Source organism: Melopsittacus undulatus, chromosome 1, assembly GCF_012275295.1.
Source record: "Melopsittacus undulatus isolate bMelUnd1 chromosome 1, bMelUnd1.mat.Z, whole genome shotgun sequence".
NCBI lineage: Eukaryota > Metazoa > Chordata > Aves > Psittaciformes > Psittaculidae > Melopsittacus > Melopsittacus undulatus.
In genome coordinates this window covers 54,607,330-54,626,257 of record NC_047527.1, presented here as the reverse complement: position 1 = coordinate 54,626,257, position 18,928 = coordinate 54,607,330, and the positions used below count along the sequence as shown (strand labels likewise).

The 18,928-nt window shown below is 38.7% G+C and overlaps 1 protein-coding gene across 2 annotated transcripts in view; it reads right to left on the bottom strand.

Moving 5' to 3' along the window:
- Positions 1–18,928, bottom strand: part of LDLRAD4 (low density lipoprotein receptor class A domain containing 4) — a 284,564-nt gene that overhangs the window by 131,798 nt on the left and 133,838 nt on the right. The window contains exons 1-2 of one of the 2 annotated variants that reach the window (XM_031052915.2): positions 13,810–13,819; positions 13,345–13,485 (exon numbers count right to left, since the gene is read on the bottom strand). In XM_031052915.2, the coding sequence (XP_030908775.1) occupies positions 13,345–13,485; positions 13,810–13,816 (148 nt within the window). In that variant the 5' untranslated portion in view covers positions 13,817–13,819. Of the gene's footprint in view, positions 1–13,344; positions 13,486–13,809; positions 13,820–18,928 lie in introns of those variants that run through there. The other variant, XM_034061144.1, reaches the window with a different exon arrangement.

Genomic DNA, 18,928 nt, shown 5'->3' with positions numbered 1-18,928 from the left:
TCCCAGGGCTAGAGCCTGGTATGCTACAGGTAATCCAGCACAGGTTGGCAGAGATACCGCAGTTTTCACTTGCGGCGCAACTTGATATGCTAGCCTCACTAGTTAACTGCATTCTATGAAGAACAGATACAGAAGACAGTCCAGATTCTGCTTTATGACGGAAAGCTACCACACGCAATATCAGTAATTACTCAAGAAAACTGCACATAGCTGCACTCAAACAGTATTCCAAGCTATTTACTATGGACTTCAGTTTCACACCACACAGGGGAAGCTACGCACTGCCCTCCTGCATGAGGATGTTCAGTTCTCAAAAAACCTGATGAAATGTCCTCTCAAGCTCTTGACCCAATCTTACAGTTAGAAATAAGTTTAATGACTTAAATCTCAGCCTTATACATTTCCTAACTTCTCTCTGGATAGATCACATACAAGTGGACTCAGTGTTCTGAGGCTTCCTGCCTTTAAATATAGCTAAATTCTTGCCTCAACAACACTGTACAGTAATGGGGTATACAACTGAAAGACAGGATGTATGACAAGAATTTGTATCAGCTTTGAATCACACTAGGTGATCTTCAAATCTTACAATACAGACTAAGCTCCTGACCCCCCTTCTGTTCAACACCATAGTTCTGTGTGCCTTTTTATTTCCCCACTCTTCACTGATACTCAAAAGTAAACAGCTACAAATTTTTTTGGTCTCTATTCATATCAAAGTCTGTTCACAATTTCTTTCTGATGTTTTCCTGTGTTTTCTAGCTCTGCAGCATGTTTTCTGTGCTGCAGCAACATACGACCTCAGCATCCTAGATAAAGGATAAATGTTGATTTATGTAACAGCACAATAACATTTCACATCCTATTTTTATTGACTCAAAACTATTTTATCTGACCGCAACTGTATTCTCTAAGGTCTTCATTCAGACCTTCATTGTGATGCTTTGAACCTTTTCCTTAAATTATACAATTAGTTAGGATCCAGTAAACTGTAGCACATACTCTGCCCTCCATATGAGCTACTTTGCATTAATCAAGACTGAATTTATCCATTGTTCTATTGACTGCTGACCTCATTTGATTAAACCCTTCTGATATTCCTCTTCAGACCTCACTAAAACACAAAAAAGTATCATTACACTACATTATATTCACCATTTTTTAAGATATTCTGCTCCCATTGTAGACTTAGAGATGACTGATGAAACCCACTCCTATTCTTCTGTCTCTGGTCACATTTTTACACAAATTGACTTTTTCTGTACCTACTTAGAAACTGTTTAATGTAACAATTTCCTTGCTCTTAGATGTTGACATATAAGCAAAAAAATAAAGATAAATTTATTAAAAATGGACAGTATGTAAAACATAAAGCACATACTTTATAATTATTTTTTTTTTAATTCTGTCAGGTTACCATTGTTATTTTTTTCCAGTATAATACTGTCCTGGGTTCAGCAGTAGCAGTCATTTTTTCTCCTTCTTCGTAGCTGGTGCAGCACTGTGGTTTTGACTTTCGGCCTGGGAAAAGTGCTGATAACACCGATGTTTTTAGTTACTGCACAAATGTTTAGACTGACCAAGGACTTTGTGAGCCTCATGCCCTGCCAATGAGAAGGGGAAGCCGGAAGGTAGCACAGGACACCTGACCCAAACTAGCCAAAGAGGTATTCCATACCATAGCACATCATGCCCAGGATGTAACTGAGAGTTACCTGGAAGGGCGAGTTCACTGCGGGGTTGGACTAGGTATCAGTCAGTGCTCAGTTGGGCAGGGTGGGTGAGTTATCGGTCGGCGGGTGGTGAGGTGTTGTATTTTCTTCCCTTGTCATTTCTTTTATTATTATTATTATTGGTGGTAGCAGCAGTTATTTGTGTTATACCTTAGTTACTAAACTGTTCTTATCTCAACCCGTGGGAGTTGCATTCTTTTGATTCTCCTCTCCATCTGTCCGGGAGCAGGGGGAGGGCGGGGAGGAAGATAGAGACTGCGTGACTTACAGCTGACTGGGTTTAAACCACGACAAATACCCATTTTCCTAGGTTATTACAGCTTAACATCTCTTTGCATGTCTTTCAACCACATAAAAATTTCATCTTCTTTTATTACTTCTGCAAAGTAAATGAACATCATTATCTCCATTTTATAAATAAACAAATTAGGGAAAAAAAACAACAATGATTTCATCAGGACTGCACAGAAAGTCTGTGGCAGTGATGACAAGCAAACTTGGAATTGTTGGTGAAACCTATTCACTGATCACCAAGTCTTCTATTCCTCATATCACTTCAGTCCTTTATCTTCTAACATCAGTGGACATTATTTTGCTCATACATTATCTAATCAGGTTGTCAAAAGGGGACGTAGTTTCAAATCTGTGTTACATAGCACAGTAGATGCCCTTGCTGGAGGAGCACTGCCAGCTCCAAATACTCAAGGCCATTTTGACTGATCATCTACATTGTAATAGCCTATCAAAAGTGACAGGTATTCACAGTGAGAGCTGCAGCTTATTACAAACAAAAGCCATATGCACCTTTCATCCTGGTAATTAAAACAAACAAGCCAGTACCTTTGTCAGGGATGAAAAAAAAAAAACCCAGGAGGTTTGCAACATAGTGATTCTTGACAACGAATGGTAATTTCTTTAGGAATACATGAATCTGCTAGAAAGAAGTCAAGATCATTTCCAACTGGAACAGGTGAAAGATTCTGCAAGATGACAATATCATTCTTGGCATTAGCTGCAAAGCACTGAACATGAAGGAAGAGAGTGAATATGTGAAATACCATGCGATGAGTGGCCAGGCTGAGTTACTGGAGTGGAATACAGGCCACTGTGACTGTTCTCCAGAAGACTACTGACTCTCCTCTAGAAAACACAGGGAGATGACCCTTACATCAGACCATGGCTCTACAGTTTCTCAAATCTGATGGTTTATTCTGGCCAGATGAGCTAGCTTTTGAAACCAACAACAATAAAACTATCTGAAATTTCATAGGAGATGTAGAGCATGAACTATCCAAGAACTGAGACACCGATCCCTATTCTCACAGAACCCTCTGTTTGAATACAGAGAACTCTAGTTCAATCAGCCTTAGTCACACCGATCTGTTTATACACGCTTACATTCGTTATCTTAGACCACAAAAAAGAACATTCTAAATCTTGGTAAGATATCAAAGAAAGGAAGACTGCTTCAGAGGACTGTGCTGCCAAGAACACAATAATATCACGCTCAGCCCCCCACATTTGTTACTGCATTCAGCCCAAGTGCTGGATGAACATCTGCACTGTAAAAATTAAGCCCATTAGCTCCTTCAGCTTGTTAGCATATTTAATACTGTGATCACAGCTTTCTATTTCTATCAAGGTGCTACTAGGTGCCAGACTCAGTATTCACATAGTGCGTCATTATTATCTCTACACCCCCCAGGTCTTTAATCTGTCTTACTTTAATGAAATTATTACACAGCAATACTGAAACAGAAGGGAAGAAGAAGGGGAAATTTGAGAAGGAAAGAGGAAGCTACCAGTGTAGCAATACTGCTGGAAAGATAAGTAAAGCTGCGATCTTATCATGTATGGTTGGACTAACACTGTGCTACATCCATCTCTAGCCTCTTAAGACTGTGTTGTTAAGTTAGAGAAAAGTCATCTATCACATACAAAATGCAATTAATTTAACAACTCACTCTCCTGATCTGTTTTCCTTTAGCTCCTAACAGTGGCTTAATATAAACAGTTGCTCAACTATCTCATTTATGGTCTAAATTGAATGTGAAAAATAAGTTAGCTTTGATTTTAACCCTAAGCTTTTAATTAAAAGAATGAATATTTTAAAACGAGGACAGAAATCCCAATTTATGTTTTCATATGAGCTGAGGTACAGATCTTTCTACATTGCTGATATTTTTCTTTATGCTAAGCAGTCTCTATTCACTCCTTACATTTGCATACAACATGCATGAAAATAAACAAAAAATGAGTGCAAGGCTGCTGTAAGATACATTCGCCTACCCCCACAGTATGTGATGCCTATGTGCTACACAGTCACAGGTGACTGCATGCAGTAGGCTTTGTGCATGCATTTGTTTTTTAAACATCCAAGCCAAATTTAAGCTGGCTTTCATCACAAGATGAACTTGTTCATTATTTAATATAAACCCACCACACAGTCCTCAAATCCTGACCAAAAATCCCCATCACCACACAAAAAACAGTTAAGCTTAGAGAAATTAAAACTATCTGTTCCTCGCAAAATAAGTGAAAAGACCCAGGCAAATAAGTCTTTCAGGTTGATATGAATTCAGCACTTCCAAGCTTGTGTCCTACATTCGAAGTGCCTTAGCATGAAAAGTATGTGCTGAATATAGAAGAAATCAGTGTGCCCACACATTTACTGGTTAGCGAAGGGCTGATGGATCTTCTCTCATTCTTACACTTCTGAAATCAGGCATTTTCTCTTTACGTCAGTTACCGCTCTTTCTAAATGCCAAATCCTCTCAGGAGGACAGAAATCCTGTGCTCCTCACACAGGGCAGTGCAGTGTTCTTCCAAGGAACCAGGTTTACTGGGAAAAGCACAACTATTCGATTTGCTTATATGCTTTGACTTCGCATCTGCAACTGGCCAGTGCCAGATTTGATATTGGTTTAGCTGGGCCTTTGATCTGACCCAGGACAGCTGTTTTCCTATGAACTCATTTAACTAGCTAACATTATTCTAATAAAGCACCATGTCTTAAGCCAAACTGGACTTTGTTATTGAATTGTTACATTACATTCTATTAGTATGGGTTCATTCCAAATGAACCCAAGCCCATAAACAGTCACAAGAGACCCCTTCTGATGCTCCATTCCTCTGCAACAAAAAGTAAAAAAATGATGGGATTTTCAGAATGTGGGAAAAGGAGGAAATCAACAATTAGCTTTTCATTCCCAAACTCTCCTTCAGTCAGGGAAAGGTTTTTAAGTATATGCTTCAGTGAGTCAACAACTAAGGCATTTAATAACACTATTGTTTCATGAAAACCTCAAACCAGTCAAAGATAAATCACCACTGAGTGTAACTGCCCTCTGCATTGCACTGGCTCAAGAGTTTGTGTAGTTGAGCTGAGAACAGAATCAAAGACATGACACTGGCCAAAACAAGGTGGTAGTTTCTCAGAGCTCATCAGAAGCAGACCAGGTCTCCAAACATTTTCCTGTGTGATGACACATCTGCACAGGGACAAGTAAGGGAGCAACCACAAGGAGCAACACGGGCTTATACAGATTTAAAACACTTGCAAAACTGTGGAGAAAATAGTTTGTCAGACTTCCCAGTCTGAGAAAAGTATCTGCGCATTAATGGCCAAAGCAACATGCTTTGGTCACCAGTACATGATATAGGAAAACATGATTTCACACACAGTACAGACCCCAAAGATTACTGAAAAGCATGGATTTCTTTCAACAGGGACATGATGCTGTATGTTAAGCATAGAATATAGAAATTTCAAACAGAAAATTTTCAGTGTGCAATTATTTATACCAGAACATACAAGCAAACTCCCAATTCACCTTCACCTCAGCTGTTACTTTAAAACAGAAGAAGATGAGCCTGCATTATGAAAAATTCAGGTGGCTCATTTCATCAGGGAGATGAAGAGTTTGTGGAGATAAAGGGTCAGATACGCATCTGCGGAATGAAAAGCAATCAAACATCACAGTCTGCATCATTTCTAGAGAAAGAAGGTCAACGACTTTGACTTTGTGTCCCTTTTTTGTGACTTTTAAAAATTATTTTTTATTCTCTTTAAAAAGCTGCCTCAAAGTACATTCTCTGAAACACTTTAAACTGTATGAAAATATAAGTAATCTTTGTACTACCTAAGCACTGAACAGCTTCCAGTACTGTACAGAAGGAATAGCTTGTGTGACTGCTCCTCTAGGCTTGTATTAGCCAAGTGCAAACACAGCACAAATGCAATGCTCTTAATGAGCATTTACCAGCAATAACCAATGTGAACTGAATGAATGACAGGGAGACCAGTGGCTTTAAAAAGTACACAGGAGGATTTCAAAACTGCATCTAAAATTTACAGAGATTAAGCCTGGCAGCTCCTAGTGCACCGCACAGGGTGACCTCTGCAAAGGAAAATGTAGAGAAAGGACATCAATGAACAACGCTTGCTAATGTGGACTGAAAATAAAATCAACAAAAGTGGCTCAGTTCCACTCGACATGATTTCTGATGTTGTGTTTGAGCACCTACTAGTTGTACATGAAATACCGCCTCAAAATAATTGTCTCACAGTTTATTCTCCTCCTCTTTCCAGGGGGACAATTGTGCTCATGGCACAATACTGTGCTGTGGGGTTTTGTATCTTAGTTTTAAGCCTGGATTTATGCAATATTTTTGCTACCATGCACTTCTGGTAGAGAAAACAGTTTGAATAAGGGTGCTCTCAGAGTCTGTGGGAGGCCATTTCCCTGCCTCATAGCGGTCCACAAGGAGCTGCTGTCTCTTGCAGAGAGCATACCCATAAGATAGAAAGTCAAACCATGCCTGGCACTACTGCCCTGACATTTCCAGCCTGAGGTTTAGGCATTCTCTCAGATACATTAAAATCAGTCTTTGAAGGAAGATTTTAATGTACTGTACACTTTGAACACTTAAGATTCTCTTTTGCATCTGTAAGAATTAGTAGCAGAAAAAAAGAAAAGCATTACCAGGCATAATCATACTAAACTGTAATGTTTAGCACTAGATGAAGTTTCCTAAAAGCTAACAGGAATTGAATGAAAGAGAGGGTGAATGAAATGTGTGTGAAGAACAAACACAAGCAGTTCTAACAAATGTTGTTTCTAGATCTTGATTAAGGGTGATACAACTGACTTACATATTTTGCAAATGAATAATATAGCATTTGAGAGCTATTGAAATTTCCACATTTTCATCTGTTGGGCACTGTGAGCTTTTATTTATTTTCTCATTAACTGCAAAAATACGATTAATGTTCAGCTGAAAAACTTTGTGAAATCTAAATTCCTTACCAGGAGCAGAATTCAGCCCTGTTTGTAAGCAGATGCAAATACCTGATGCTGTACCAGCATATTTCATGGTCGTTACTGGCCATGTATGTGCATGTCTGTCTTGTCCAAATTGCTAATACTGTAAGGCTCTGCATGAAGAATGCGTAAATTCTAGCATTACTGAATTCCACTGCAGTTTCATTAATAGAATTCATGGGACCAGCACTGTACTCCATTTATTAAACACCAGGAAATACAGTATTTTTAAAAATACATACGAAGAAGAAACATAAAATTCACCCTAATGTTTTTCTTTGTTTTTTTATTTTTTCCAACTATTCAAGCTCATATTAATTGCTAATGTTCCATGATGTACTTCAAAAACATGCAGAGATGAAATTATTTCAAAACAAAGCACAGGACCTACTTCTAGCACTTTAAGAAACAAGATCATACTGTGGGCTGAAAACCAGTTGTATTTTCTAAACAAAAATACCTACCTGGTATTTAGTTACATACACACAGAACACAAATCCACAATGCTGTCATGCTATGGCTTATTCTCTAATACAAAACCCAAAGAACCTATTGCTTTTTAAATAAGTTAGCATGTGTATTGAATTGTGTTTGTGTTGCAACTCCTCCAGTCCAAATATGTTTATCACTTCACCTACATTAGAAATTTTTATTTTCTTATCATTAACTGAGCATACTGATAGAGAAAGGACAAGTAACAGCAAGACAGATCACTAAATAGCGCAAGATCTGCCCTAGGCTACAGGTCTCACCTGGTTAACACAGCTTCTCCTTTCCAAACTAGAAGCAGCCTCATGTAACCTCATCTTAATAGCTGGGACATACGGAGCCCCAGGTAGGGAGAACAGACGAATCCTTCTGAACAAGTGGGCCAAACCAAGAAAAAGTAAGCAAGTAAATAAGCATTTTCAAGTATATACTGTGACTAAACCAATCAATGAATACAGGTGACCATGTCGTTTTAGGCGTGTGCTTTATGGCCAGGTGATGGCTCTCCCAATCCACCCCCTCCCCAGATCTATACTCCCAGCTAAATCACCCTGCAGTCCCTGGGCAGATGGAGCTGAAATCAATAGCGTCATAACACCATCCCTCTCCTTCCCCCCGCCTAAAGCCCCATAATAGCCAAGTTTCAGCTGAGATCAGTATTGACCGGCTCCCAGCACCAGCAGGGCCTCTTCTCCAGCCGGCAGGGCAGGATCAGGCCGGATCGCTATCTGATTAGAGGGGAGCACGTCCTGACTTTCCCCAGTCACTTAAGCCGGCGTCTCATTGCTTGTCCTTAGAGACCACAGCTCCACTCAGGCAGAGAGCGTCTAGACAGTATTCATGATCCATCTGTCTGGCACAGCCAGGCTGATGACAAACTCTATTAGACCCGAAACAATTTTTCCTTTTTTTTTTCCTCTCTTCCCTCCTCCCATCTCCCTTTTCCTCTGAGAAGCAGTAATCTGACACTGAAAATTACTATCATTGTTGCAGTGCTCAAAATAGCAGTGCCAGACTTTCATTAACATCAACGCTAGACTGCTAAATATTTAAAGAAATGGATAAATTTCACCTGAAGTGGGACAGCCCAGCACACATGAAAGCAGCAGCACAATCAAAATGTAAATCTAAGCTGTTGTTTTTATCTGCGCAAATTCAGTGTCACAGTCAGAGGGGGATGCCAAAGGTCTCTTTAAACAAAATATTTTCCTTTGATTGAGCTTTTTGTTTTTAAAACAGAATCATTCTCCAGCCCCCTGCAGATCCCTACAAGGCTCAGAGCTGACAGAAGTAGGTGGGGGTGGTGAAAGAGAGAGCTATATATTTGATTTGTTTGGGTTTTTTTTACCTTGCACAGGAAAATGAACTCCTACAGCAAACTCTTCTATGCCAAAACAGCCATGACACATCACCTCCATCAATGCTGACAACTTGTATTTGATGGAGACATAATTTTCACATGACAAGAAGGATTTGTTCTTATTTTATTCTTCTTCAGATTCTAATGTCTGTCAATATTTGTGTTTCATATGCCCAAGAACACACACAGATCACAGCAGAGATAACTACCTGTACTGTTTTCCACTAACCAACTAAAGAACTAAAATCTCCACCATTGTAACCCTTCTCAATTAGACATGACTTGGATACTGCAGTCTCCAGACAACAAGACTACAATTCCCATTTCAAAATCTAATTTACTTTTAGAAGGACAAGGCAAGCTGATTATTTGTTGTGAAACAAAGGGAAATGCTCAAACAAATGAACTGTGTCCTGCTGGAAGCAGGCACACTGTTTCGATTCCTTGGAGTCACAGTTTTGTAGGTCATGTGAAGCAGTAAGCTGCCGCCAAGGTTTAAAAGTCCGCAAGGTGTAAAATCCTGTTCTTCATCACATTTTTGCTATCACTGCCTTCTGTCGTTAAATACACCCTCAACCTCCAAGTGGTGTTAAAAGAACAGTCATCTCCATTATCTCAATCAATAAGTCTTTATCGCTGATGAAAATTACAGTAAGTAGACCTATGGGAAGTTGACACAGGCTACTTTGCACAGGGCTACCCGTGGGGGAACCTGCAGTAAGGTGCCAGTGTCCTCACCAAGGTATGCTTCAACATGTACCACCAAACCTGTGTTAAAAATCCCAATGTAAACCGAGCTGTTACCTTAACATATTCAAACTTAAATACCTTAGTGTGTATTTTTACCAACTTGCTGGATTGCAGCTAGTGCTGTCTAAAATCAGACTCTAACACACCTTGGAGCTGGTGCAGATTTTTTCCAGCTGGCCTCCAATTTCTCTGTGCTAAATTGCCCATGCAGCAGCATAAGGAAACCTTACCTTCAAGTCAGCAGAGGAAAATTAATAGAAAAACCAAATGGCTGCAGAAATACACGTTTTGTTTAACTTTGCACACGTGAGACATCTTATTGAGCTCAGCAGCAACATTTAAAAGACTGAATTAATAGCCTTTGCACTGGATCCAGATAAGAAGAGCAAAGAGTGAGGAACACCAGGTCCGGAAGATTTAAACTCCTCTAACACAATCAGATAGCATCTGCCACAATAACGAGATCCAGGGAGCAGGTCACCCACAAAAAATATCTTTCTATACCACTGCTCATGCAACTTAACTAAACTAAACAATAAACTCCAATGAGACATTTCTGGATTTGGCTGCTGGCAAGGACACAAATGAGAAATGCTTCAGTAGCCTGGAAATATGGGCTACTGCTAACATGGCACATATTGCTTAAATAAACTACAGCAGAACTTCCATATGAAAATTTATTTATCATTTGGGGGTAGTCTATGCATTAGTGTGAAATTAGATGAATGTTGATTCCACCACAGGAGGACAGAAGGTTTGGATACAATACGAGAAAGGGATTCTCTGAAGAAACAGAAGAGGCAAAGGCATACCATAGTAGAACCAATGCAATCTAAGTAAAGACAAGGGCAGTCCCAGGGAGTAAAAGACCACACTGCTTGGATGTAGACCAGCACACAGACATAGGTCCTTTTAACAGCTTCTTCCCTATTCAACAACTGTGAACAAGCAAGAAGATGCAAGAATAGAGCTGATACGTAACACTGACCAGAAAGAAGTTTCTGTTTTTAAATTCCTCAAGTGATTATTTTTAAAACTCATTTTCTTCTTACTGAGCTGTATTACTGTCTCATCACTAATTGGATGCCAATGAATGTATGTACTTCTGTACTGGAAGGTAGCCTCATCAGCTGGGACATTTCAAGCGCATACACTGTGGTGTATTCTGGTAGGGATCCCCATTAAAATCATTCAGCAAAAGCATGTATGAGTTTCTTAATTCAATATGTCATCCCCCTAAGGCCTGGGGACTTCAGCAAGTATTCTAGAAACAGTTTTTCAAGGCTGGAATAACCTAACACAACCAACTGCCACGTCCATAATAATGCTCTTTCCTATTACCAACTGGCACTGATTTCTACCATGTAGCAGCCTGTTTAATAACCAGGACATGATAAATATCACTAATCTTCTGTTGATTTAAAACACTGTATTTATGGCTGTATTATCTTTTATCTGGCTTTGATCTTTTTTCTCTTTGTTTCACCAAATTTGGGTTGGTTTTTTATTTCAAACAGGATTCCCTTAATTTACCAGCACTTGTCACAGTCCCTATCACGATGAGCAAATACAGTCACTATCAGTATCCCCAAATACAACAAATAATGAAAAGCTCTCCCTGCCAAAAAATGAGTAAAACGTTAAACACTTCTGAATGCTCGTAGCAATAAATCAAGTACTCCCTCTACCAACTCGTTGTTCGCACTGTTGTTGCAAACCCAGCAAATAACAGCTATTGAAGGACTTAGTAAGATTGTTTACCTAATTATTCCTCTTAGGACTGGAGAGATCTGAAGTAGCAGGACTATTGGACACTGTGCTTTAGAATTCAGAGAAAATGAAGAAATGTAACAGATTTAAGGAAACATAAATCATGGAAAGATGTTGGGTTTGTTTCTTTTCAAACCCTCCCAGAGGGTAATTGACATATGGTTGCTAGCAGTCCTCACATCTGTAAAGATGGGGAGGAATAACTTAGGGGAAGACCAGCAGTTTGTAGATCCTGGATCAAGCAAGTAACAATTTCTGCAGTCCAAAGGCCTTTTGAAGAGAAGACCAGTGCAAGTTGCGAACACGCTGCTGTGATTACCGCACAACTGCCACCAGCACAGAGGTGTGCTGAAAACCCACCAGCCCCCACATTTCAGACCTCCAGTTGAAGGAGGTTTTGGGAGTTCCACCTAGGAGCTTGCAGAGGAACTCACAGGGTGCCACTTGTGCACTGCGGCCATGCAGCACCATCACCTGCAATGCCCCAACTGCTGCTTGTCATCAAAGTCCTGCCCTCCATCTGCTACCACAGTGGCTTTCATAGCTCCTTTGGAAAAACATTTGTGCTGGCTTGGTTAAAGAATTGTACAGTATTCCAGAAAAAAAAAATCTATCTGAACTTTAAATATATGCTTACAAGTTTTGCATGCACAAATAACATGGCAAAACATTTCTACAACTCAAAAGCCAAGGTCAGCCTAAGATCATGGACAAATACATGTCCCATTTTGATCTAAAGCCTGTGGCTAGTCCTGGTGCTTTGGAAAGAGTTTCTCTCAAAAAAAAAAAAAAAACAAATCAAAAATAAAATGAAATAACATAAAAACACATGTAGGCTGTTACTACTTCAAAACCTCTGACATCATTGCAGAAGTACCAAAGTACTTCCAAGTAAAAGATTTTAAAAAATTTACATTTAGAAACATGTACATTTGGAGGTTAGAGGGCAGAGGAAGAAAGGCAGATACCCAACACCTGACTTCATCTTCTATAATGAATCCACTCCAGTGATTCTACCCTGCTTAATGGCGTGTGTTTGTTACAAAACTTACAGATACATGTTGCTTGTAATTCCTGTTATTAATAACATAACAACCCAGATATTCCTAAGCCATGGTTACAACCAGAGGTGAAACAGCATGATCAAGGATATGAGTATTTGCAAAACCAAACCATTTGGAAAGCATTAAATAATGTAAAAGCCCTTCTATGGTACTTGTACACCAGAGGCATTATTGGAAAAATTCTCCCCCATCCAGAAAGCTGAATTGTGGTTCAAAAATAAATCATTGCAGAATATATAAAAACAAAAAGCAAATTTTTATTTCAGTGTACATCACTGAGGGCAAAGCACTAAGACAGCAATTCTGGTGATAAGCACTGACACACTGTGTGAGGTATTTATGCACCAAAGAACAGCAACTAAAGCTATTTTAAATATATACCTACAAAAGCTCAGTGACCTACTAAATGATGCTCACCTCAGCACTACTAAAATATATTTGATTAATAGAAATTATGACTGGAAAAATTACAACTCTCTTAATGATCTTAATAGCATATAAAGACTGTCACACAAAGCATAAATTATTTTTTTAGAACCTTGGAAAACAAATTATTTAATCATTTATGTATTATGCTTTCTTTCTCAGAAGCCTCATATGATCCATATGATTTTAACTTCAATGTCTGCAGCACAAACTCCTTGTGCATGACTACAACTTTCCAGGTTTAGAAACCTAGAGAAAATGTGTTAAAGAAAATGCTGGTTCAGAGAAGAACAACATTTACTTCCACTGTCTCATCTCCCCTAGGTATCATACTGCAGACCAAGTTTCCAAACAGACTGATTTCTGAGGTAAACAGACATATTTGACATACGTACATACACGGATGCACACAAAGAGCCAGTACTTACAGCTAAAGATGCCTGGAGGTGGATGCTCTGTTACAAGCAGACAGTTCTCTTCATCACTGTTATCCCCACAGTCATTCTGTTGGTTACAAATCAATGAACCAAGATACAAGCATTTACCACTGGCGCAGGTGAATTTGCACTCTGAAAGGCAAAAAAGAAAGCAAAACAAAAATGTGTGAGGAAATTTATGCTTACCTTCTTCACCTCTAGGGTGACTGATATTAAAGGTAGTATTGTTCAAGTAGATGCTAACATGGCGGCTGCAGCTCTGGTACTTCACACCACAATACATAATATAGTATTTGTAGTGTTGCACATGTCAATATATACATGACACATTCCAGATCACTGGAATCACTCCACTACTAAACCAGATCTGCCATCTGGGGAAATTCAACTTCTTAAAAAGAAACGGTATTTTTTTTTCTAGTTGATGTAGATTACAGTTCAATGTTTGTGTGCCACCTTGCATACTTGGAACAAGACAGCACTATGAATAATAGTTGTCCCACTTAAAAAGTCTTGCACAACGTAAGACAGCATCAGCTGTAAGGCATAAGTATAGTTTGTAACCAGCAACATTTCTGTCCAGACACAATTATTGCTTAACTACTTTTCCAAATCCAATTTGCCAGTCTCCCAACTAATTACAATCAAGCACTCAGTGTCTGCACATTGAACTCCCACAAGCCAGTTTGCCTTACAAAGTCAGTAAACTAAAATCTCTATAAAGTGCCTAAATGCTATATGCAGGCATGCTGCATTTTTACTTTTCTTTTTCACTACAAAAAAAAATTAACAATTTCCCTTAAATATGGTTCCATCATGAGAACAATTCCTATGAGACCAAGTATACTTTATAGTAAGTATTTGAGATGTAATTAAGAAATGTTCACAAAAATATACATGCAATTATTTTTAAAAACCTTTCTCGCTAGGCTTGTTCCAAAGTTAAATACACTACACATCTAGAACAGAGGACATAGCTAGACACATTATAATTTAATGATTACACTTCCAGCATGTTGACAAATTCTGGCAATTGTCATTCACAAGCAGAGGTAAAGTCTAACACATTCACAAGTAGCGTATTAAAGTAGTGCCATTCCCTGAACCTTGGGCATCCCTAAGGCTGCAGTTTGGGTTGGCTGATTCTGCTTCAGAGATGATCTGAAGAAAAGAGATAGCATTTTCTCATCTTCAACCATATCAACAAGAGACTTTCCTTTAATCTTAACAGCACTTAGACTTAGGCAGGATCTCTAATTCTAAAAAGCCCCTAAGCCAGTTACTGGGGTGTGATATTTACCCGTATGTATCTGATGTGTAGCACAGGTGCGGTAATAGTGAAGGAAAAATAAAACTGGGAACGTGAATGAAATAATTTGCTTTTAGCAAATCTGCTTTGTAGGTAGAAGTGATCTGTGGACTTTGAACACTTTTCATCAAGAGTATTAATGCAATTTTGGTGCACATACCAGCAAGAACCTGCTGCAAAATATATCCAGCAATGTGTGTAACATAAAATGCTACTTAGGAATATAAATAAAAGCCATAAAATGTTATGCAAGAAAAACAAACATTTCCTATAGAAAAAAAAACTACTTTTCTGTTTCTCTTGGTCAAACTGCACTCAAATATCAGCGAGCATTTGCCTAAATAAGGTCCTCAAGAACAATGCTTTTTCAGTCCAACCCATTAGTATTTTCAACTGTTCAAATTGTATAATCAAATACTGTGCAAACAAAATATTTTTTGCTGTTTCTTTGTCACCCTGTCCTTCTCTGATACAACAAAGAACTGAAGGAGCATTTAAGGGCTTATGTTTTCTGGTTTGAATACAGAGAATACAAAAATCATAAGCAAACAGAATAAGCCTTTGAAATCCAAGAAATTAAGTAGGTCATTAACAGTTACTTTTGTAATGCAAGAGTTACAAGATTGGTCTCAATACTAACAATCCGATAATTACAACACCTCAGAACTCACTTCTGCAACTTCATGAAGTAAGAAACTGGAACAAAAAAGGAAAAAAAGCTGCCTTGGAAGATTAGAAAAGTTGGCTTGGAAGGGTTCAAACTTTCCAGCTGTCTTAAATGAGGAATATAACACAGGGTGAAATTAGAGTGGTAAAGGACATACTGCTTCTCTTTGAAAGACAAATATCAAACACCATTATTGCCTGAAATTAAAATACTTGGCATGTTACTTTGGCCACACTATTTCTTTCCTGTGTCTTTGTGGTGAGTCCTAATGTAAAGCTTTCCACACTTCCCCCATGACTGATATAAAGTGCTCAAGCAAGATGTCATCTAAAAAGCAATTAAAGCTAAGAACTTTGGGTTCCTGTTTGCCACCAAATTATGCTGTCTTCAGACAAAAGACCAAATGAAGCATTAGATTTTTAGTAACTCTATTAACATCAACGTTCTGAGTTTTGACTAACATTACCTTAAGAGGAATAACTAGAGGAAAGAATTAGTACTTTAAGGGGTTGGGGTTTTGTTTTGTTTTTTTTTTTTGGCCTAGGTAACACAACACATCAAAATTTGGATTCAAAACCAGACTCAAACAAGTTGCCATGTAAAAAGTCAAGGCTATTTCCTCCTTCTTTCAGATACCTGAGCATTGCCATTATCAAGGTGTTTTAAAAAAGAAGGTCACCAGATGTCTCATTCCCTGTTGATATGTTTGCCTTGACTGAAGATTGCTCACAATACCACAGGAATTCTATGTTGATTTTAAGATGGAACATGTTGTTAAAGTCATCCTTCCTTGTGATCTCCAGCAAAATCTATTTGCCGAGAAAGCAGTCATCCTGTGCTGGGTCTGGCTGGGATGAAGTCTTCTAAACAGCTCCTATGGTGCTGTTTTGGCTTTGTGATCAAAATAGTGTTGATAACACACCAGTGTTTTGGCTGTTGCTGAGCAGTGCTTGCACATCACTGAAGCTTCCTCTTTTTCTCACCCTTCTGCTCTGAGGGAGTAGACAGGAGGTGGGCAAGAGGCTGAGAGGGGACATGGCCAGGACAGCTAACCACAACTGACCATAGGGGTCCTCCATGCCATATAACATTATGCTCAGCAACAAAAGCCAGGGGGTTTCTTCGAGACTTGACTGGTCATAAGTCTATTTGCAGGACGTAGTGACTCCCTTTGCACAAATTGGCTTCTTCCCCTCTTTTCTTCACTTACTAGAACTGTCTGCTGCTATTCTTCCTATTGTCTCCCCTGTCCTGGGGGCAGGAAGGGGTCATGAGCAAGCAGTTGTGTGGGTGCTTACCTGCTGTCCAGGATCAACTCACAACACATGTATGTGCAAAAGTAAATTCTAAATCTAAAAAAATTTAATATCTAATGGAGGACAGAAAACTGCAAAACTTGAGCCTGCATAATAACACTCTGTTGAAGTCTGAAGGAAATACTAGAAGTAAAAATATATTGTAGGAATAGGACAAATTAATAGATTGTTCAGTGAAAGTACAGATACTTCTGAACATGGAACATACTTTGCATTAGGTATCTGCAACTTGTAAACAAAAATGCAGTACCTTAAAGTAGTTTGCATAGTAAATGCATTTAAACAGTGTGTGCTTTTACTAAACCAGAAGAGAACCCTTCCTTGTAAAGCAAGGAGGAGCTAAATGAGGTTGAGGGTTGGTGGAGATAACAGAAAGCAAATATTAAGAGTATTGTCAAGCTGAAAGTTAGTAAATAAACCCACAGAGGTATGCACCAAATACGAGGAGTGACCTCAAAAGAGTCCAACCAGGAAATTCAGACCAGTCCAGACTAGACCAATGTGCCTAATGACACACCAGCAAGTCCTTTTCAGTACAAAGTCTTGTACTTGGCCTGTCTAGACAAGAAGAGGGGGGAAACCTCCTGTTCTGAAAATAAGCCAGCACGATCCTTCTTTCATGAATAATGTTTCAAAGCTAGGCAGTTTTCCCTTTCATTTTCAAGTGACAATTAGTGAAACATTAGTCGATTGGGCAGCAAGGCTCTGACTAGAGCTAAACCTGAAGCAAGATGACAGCTACTGAAGGTTGAAAAAAACATCTCTTCTTATAATTATGTCTTACTATGTTCAGAATTATGTCCTCAGCTTAATTTTAAAATTTCTCTTGATGATACACTGATTCCTCAACATAAAGTTTTAATACACAAACTTCCAGGTAGATCCAGACTACCTTGAAAAAAGTAAATACTAAGAATACTATCATGCATATTTCCTGTTTTTATAAACTGCATGCAAGTAGTATAAATAAGTATATTGCTCACATGTTCAAGGTAGATGCTTGTATGTATAAGTTCTTTACATACATATACCCATTCATATGTGACTGTACCAAATAATAGACGGTTATGTTTCAGCTGCAACAGCAAAAGACGGATTTGCCTCATGATACGAAAACCTTTTTTTGTTGTTGTGAAATACAGTACTGCTGTATTGGGTAGGCTTATTTTACACTTTCTGTGCCTACCCAACAAGATAATTTTATCCTTGCATTCAACTTAATTCTTTTAGACTTCGTTTACACTTGACTTCATCCATATGAACAGCATTCCCATTGTTTTGTCATCCCACTTACTGTAGGGCATTTTTAATTATAGCTAAGTGCTGTTTCTTCTTGTAATGTAAGTCCAACCACGGGCCAAGAGAGAAAAAAGCAACGAAATGTCATATTGAAAAAATATGGTGGTTTAGCCCACTGTTACGATGCATGTCACAGCTACTTATTTAACGGGTCTGAGATGATTATCTGACCCAGGGGCAGAGTTCTATTCCATCCACTCAAATAAAAAGTAAAAAACTGTATACACAGCCAGTGATCTCAAATTGAAGTAGCTAAACTGTAGTAATACAGCTCAAATGTGAAATTCTAAGCGATGCCTGGGACTTAGCTGGAGCATAAAAGCACTCTCCAAAGTCCATCCAACTGGAAGCAGCCCTGGTAGTACAGCGAGCAGAGATCAAAACCCCTACTGGTGTCAGGTAAGCAGAAGGTGAAAATCTCTTTACCTCTGGGTTTATCTAGATCTCTAGAATAAAGGCCTAATGTCTAATTTCTTGCATAAATACTCTATTTGAAGTATGTTGTCATACTTCCTTCATACTCCCGTTCATATTGTAACCTGAAAGAAAATATGTTTAAAGGGCATCATCACCTGTTGCAAGAGTAAAAAGAGGCAGAAGTAGTAAACTGGGGAGAGTGGGAGGAAGCACACTTCACTAGAGATTAAAGAAATATAAACCACAAATACCAGAGTCAGTACAATAAAACCCTGTTCAACCTCTGATAAACATCTGTCTGTGTATTATTTTTGATATTGTAGATTGTAGTTTTATAATGGGAAGTAAATCATAAATAGAAGGCAATGTGTACACAAGGAACATGTTTATTTGCAAAAAAGCTCGGTTAATAAGGAAGATGGCAGGCTGCCACGTGATCTAATAAACCTCCATTGATAAGGGAAGAGAGGCATAAACAGGCCTTTAAAAACAAATAAAAAAAGGCTTCATAAAAAGAATGTCAAGCAGAATACCAGCAAAAATGAAAGCAGATCAACTTTTGCAGGA